Genomic DNA, 4,958 nt, shown 5'->3' on the forward strand with positions numbered 1-4,958 from the left:
ATTTTACGTGGCTCTCGTGTGCTGCAGAGGCCACAGGCTGTGGAGCAGGCTGGCGGGCCTGCCCTGTGAGCAGGAGTTGGGGCTGGCCTGAGATGCGAGGAGGCTTTAGGGGTGGTAGGTGGGACAGTGCTTGGTGCTTGGGACTCCTGAGGGTGGAGGCATACATCCAACCTGTCTTTCTGGCTCTCTCTGGTTCACCATCTTCAGAAACTAAGAATAAGTGGGAAAAGCAACTATGTATTCCAGTCCTCAGTGGCCAGCCACTGACCACCTTTTCTCTCTGTCCCCATCCCCTGATACTCTGGTGCCATGTTTCTGCAGCTCCTGCAGGCAGATGCATCATGTGGGCACTGACAGCCGTCCTGCTCCTGGGTGAGTCCTCAATGAGGCAGCAGCGGCTTAAGGACATTGGGTGGTGGAGGAGAGGGTGGCATGTGTGTGTGTGTGTGTGTGTGTGTGTGTGTGTGTGTGTGTGTGTGTGTGTGTGCAATATTTAATCTGGAGATTCCAAACAACTCATTATTTATTTTTGGAGGAGTCAGGAAGAGGGGGCATTCTCAGAGTTAGGGAAATAACTCTTGAGTCCATTCAATTCTTCTTATGGTCAAGAGGGTCCCTTTCTTTTCATCTCTAACATTTTTCATCTTCTTTTTTTCCCTTTTCCATGGTTTATAGTTCCAAGCAGTGGGCAAACTGGTGAGTCTTACACATCCCTCACCTCAATCTTTCACAACCTCTACTCTATACCTTCCCCCCCGAAGTGACCTACTTGGGTTGACACCCTACGTCTTGGCTGTTCTGGGGTAGTGTTTCTGTCCACTCACCCTCAATTTAGGACTCAGTTTTCCTGCAGGCACTTAGAAATGGGTGCTGATGGATGGACTGATAGAGCAACGAATGCCTTTCATCCCGCAGGGATGGGTTAGTAATGTGGGTGGGGTCCCGGAAGCTGGAGTTTTCTAAGATTTCCCACCCTCAGACCTCATCTTTTAGCGCCTCACCTTGATTCTCTTTTCCATCCTGTCCCCACCCCCCTACCCCCAGCTGCTCTGGAGAAGCCCATATTGTCTCTACACCCACCTTGGACTACAATCTTCAAGGGGGAGAGGGTAACCTTGCGGTGTGATGGGTACCACCCTCTGCTCCTGGAGCTCCGACCCATCAACACACTCTGGTACTTGGGTCATCTGCTCCTGCCGGCACATAAGAAGAGCATCGAGGTACAGACACCGGGGGTGTATCGATGCCAGACACGGGGAGCACCCGTCAGTGACCCCATCCACCTCTCGGTATCCAATGGTGAGTGGCTTGAGCACGGAGGAGAAATGGTGTGTGTTTCCTCTGGTGATACTGGCCCTCTGTGGGCGAGAACACTGGGCCATTCTTATCTGGGCAGAAAAAGAGGGCTACAGTGACGCCTGTCTTGAGTCTTTGGAGTAGGCAGGCACCTGCAATGAACTACTTGAGAGCTGCAGAAAGACTTGCCTGGCCTCAAAGTTCTCCCTCCCTCTCACAGTGTAAGGCAAATAAATATCTGTTTATTTTGAGACTAGTTTGGAAGAACTGGCTCTGAGGACCTGGGATATTGAACAGATTGTGGGGGGTGGGGGGTGGGGGACAAAAGGGTAAGGTAAAGCAGGAAAAGTGAGGGGTCCCTGAGCAGGTTAAATGCAGCTGGGGGAATGACTCTTGGGAAGTGGTGCAGATTGAATGGGATGATGTTTCTCTTTGCCTCAGTTTCCACATTGATAAAAGAGGGACAATAATAACACCTGCTTATTGGTTGTTGTGAGAATTGAAAATGAATGACATGTTGCTAAAGAAAAAGCAGCAACTGAACAGAGCACTAATCCAAATTTTTATTATACACATGCATATATGTGTACATAAGAGCCAATTAAAAACTCTCCCTCCCTGGGCATATCTTAAGGATAAAAAAGTGACTATAATTTACCTGGTAGGCCAAAATTTGTATTCAAATTTTAAAGGTATGTTTCTGTGCTCAGACTTACACACACTTCATATTCATACTCCTCAATTTCTTGTTTGGAAATTGTTAATGAGTGCAGATAAGACACCAACTATGATAAATGGAGGTTACTGCTTGCAGAACTCAAAGCTAATGGACTGTGGTTTCACTTGTGAATTCTTTCTCAATACAAAACACCTAAAATGGCACCTGTACAGGCCAAGGACTATAGTGTGAGCTGTGATGATGGTGGTCACGGGGTGTATTGAGGGACTGGATAAGTTTTCTAGAGGAGATAAGATATAAGCCTAAACCTGCAGGACAAGGAGGCCTTATTTAACCTGGTCTGGGGAAGGGGAGATCTTCTTGGTTGAGGAAACAGCAAGTGCAAAGGCCCAGGGCTCAGAACAGTTCAGTGCAGCTGAACTCAGCTTGTGTTAGGAACAGAAGGAGAGGGCAGAAGAAAGCTGGGGCAGGGCAAATCCTGGCATCTCAGGAGACGCTGGAGAGTTCAGAAGGGACGGAGTCAGGAAGGCGCTGCTGCCATCCTAAGGAGTTTAAACTTGACTCTTATGGGCAGTGTTCTTTGAGGCTGGAACTAAGTCCCAGGCACTTCTGCCTCTCCAGTCACTGGCAAGTGGCTGAATGAAAGAAGCCCGCCTTCCTCCTGCTCACCACTCACCACCTGATGCATGCTGCACGGAGAGGCAGCTCAGCCAAGGCCTTCTTGCTCCTGAGAGGGGTGGGGTCTGATGAGGAGGGGACAGAAGCTATGAGCCGAAAAGCAGGGAGGTGGAAGAATGGAGGAACTCTGGGCTGGACTTCCACTTGTATAGCACAGCACGCCTGTGCTGTCTGTCCGTTGTAGACTGGCTGATCCTGCAGGTGCCCTATGCTGCGGTGTTCGAGGGCGAGCCGCTGGTGATGCGCTGCCGCGGCTGGTACGACAAGGTGGTCTACAAGCTCCACTACTACCGCGACAGCCAGGCGGTGCGCTACTTCCACTCCAGCGCCAACTACACTGTGCCGCAGGCGCGCGCCAGCGATAGCGGGCGCTACCAGTGCTCCGGCACCATGCGCATCCCCGTGGAGAGCGCGCCCATGTTCTCCGCCAAGGTGGCCGTGACCGTGCAAGGTGGGGGGAGACCTGGAGTCCCGGAGGGAGACAAATGAGCCCTAGGCAATTCTGGAGCAGGCAGCAGGGGGGGAAAGGAGGGGTTCCAGGAGCTGCCACGTGCGGGCTCTCTCTGCTAGATATTCTGTCCCCTCGGCTGTGAAGACTCACTCGACCCGTGGCTCGCGTGGGGGGTCCGCCCTCTGCCCGCAGCCCAAACACACTCCCCGGTTTCTTCCGGAGGGGACCCCACATACGGGGACAGCTCTGGTCAACAGCCCCAGCTGGAATGGCGGCGGCGGTGCTGTGGGATGGGGCGAGGGAAAAACTCTGGAGAATCTGGCGAGGCCGTCGCAGCGACCCCTTTCCAGGCGGGAAAAGTCCGAGCCGGGTGGGTCGGGATGTCACCTGAATCGTAGGGCCTGACCCCGTCTCCCTTCATGCTTTATTCTGTCCGTCGTATGCCCTGCCCCCTACCCCACATTCAGAAGTCCCCCCACCCCTGTCTCCCTCCACGCCCTCTTGGTCTCGAGGGTCAGTGGAGCCCTTGCGGGAGGAGAGAGGGGTCGCGGGCGGTGGAGCGGCTGGACGCGGTTTTTCTCGGGCCCCACCTCCACCCTGCGCGGGCCCGACGTGAGTCCGGGCCGCCCTCTCCGCAGAGCTGTTCCAGGCACCGGTGCTGAGGCTGGTGCGGCGGCCCGAGGATCCCCGCGCGGCCCACGGCGGGGTGCTGATGCGCTGCGACACGCGCCTGCACCCGCAGAAGCGCGACACGCCGCTGCAGTTCGCCTTCTATAAGTACAGTCGGGTCGTGCGACGCTTTGACTGGGGCGCGGAGTACACAGTCCCCGAGCCCGAGGTGGAGGAGCTGGAATCGTACTGGTGCGAGGCGGCCACCGCGACCCGCAGCGTCCGAAAACGCAGCCCGTGGCTGCAGCTCCCCGGCCCCGGTGAGCGACCACTGCACTGGCTTCCCGCGCGCCCTCCGGGGACGTCCACCCACCCGCAGGCAACCTCGCCCCTCCTCTCGCCACCCCCGAAGCTCCCCGGCTTCCCCTTCGCTCTCCCACCCTCGGTTTTCCCATCTCCCCAGCCCCGCCATCTTCACCCCTTCCCCTCCCTACGGCCTTCCCCACTTCTATTCCATCCGTCCTCACCCGCCCGCAGCTACCCCCTACCGCGCCCCATCCCCGGACCTGAGGACCACGAGCTCAGCCGCGCATTACTTGGTGTGTTGGGTTCGCAGGCTCCCCTCTGGATCTGGCGCCCACCACCGCCCCTGCTCCACAGGCTGCAGCCTTGGCGCCCGAAAACAAACCTCTTTCCTTCAGAAAGCCCCCGGTGTCCAGATCGGTCTCTTCCGTCACCCCCTTTCCCAACACCACCTTAGCGGGGCTGCTGTTCCCCGCGGGCAGCGCCCCCACTGCCGGACCGCACGCTTGCACTTCAACGATGTCCTCAGAACAGTCCGGAGCCCTGAAACCGAACGTGGACCTTCTGCTTCGAGAAATGCAGCTGCTCAGAGGCCTACTCAGTAGGGTGATCCTGGAGTTAAAGGAACCACAGGCCCTCACGGGGCTCAGGAGAACACCGGAGACCCCCACTTCCCTCTTTGCTGTGAGCGGGGGGACCCAGGAGTCCACAATTGTGGAGAGCTGAGGAGGAGGGAAGGCCCTCTCCTCTTCAGGCTCATTCATCCCTGGGAATGTTAGCCCTCCAAAAAAGTCAACCATCCAGGATGGCGGACACCTTTCCATGCCATCTATATTCATCTCCCATTATCTTGCTGTAGTTTTTAAAGAAAGGGCCATAAAGTGTGGTAGCTGAGGATTGCAACTTCACACAGCACAGATGAGCAGTGTGTAACTGCAAGAC

General features: G+C 55.8%; 1 protein-coding gene across 1 annotated transcript; it reads left to right on the forward strand.

Annotated features, from left to right (window-relative positions):
• The first annotated feature begins 341 nt into the window (after positions 1–341).
• FCRLB (Fc receptor like B) lies at positions 342–4,742 on the forward strand. Its single transcript, XM_077155737.1, has 6 exons — positions 342–372; positions 676–696; positions 1,045–1,299; positions 2,838–3,104; positions 3,743–4,033; positions 4,330–4,742. The coding sequence occupies exons 1-6, from the start codon at positions 342–344 to the stop codon at positions 4,740–4,742; spliced, it is 1,278 nt and encodes a 425-aa protein (XP_077011852.1).
• The last annotated feature ends 216 nt before the right edge of the window (positions 4,743–4,958 follow it).

This window comes from Tamandua tetradactyla, chromosome 4 (assembly GCF_023851605.1).
Source record: "Tamandua tetradactyla isolate mTamTet1 chromosome 4, mTamTet1.pri, whole genome shotgun sequence".
Classification (NCBI taxonomy): domain Eukaryota; kingdom Metazoa; phylum Chordata; class Mammalia; order Pilosa; family Myrmecophagidae; genus Tamandua; species Tamandua tetradactyla.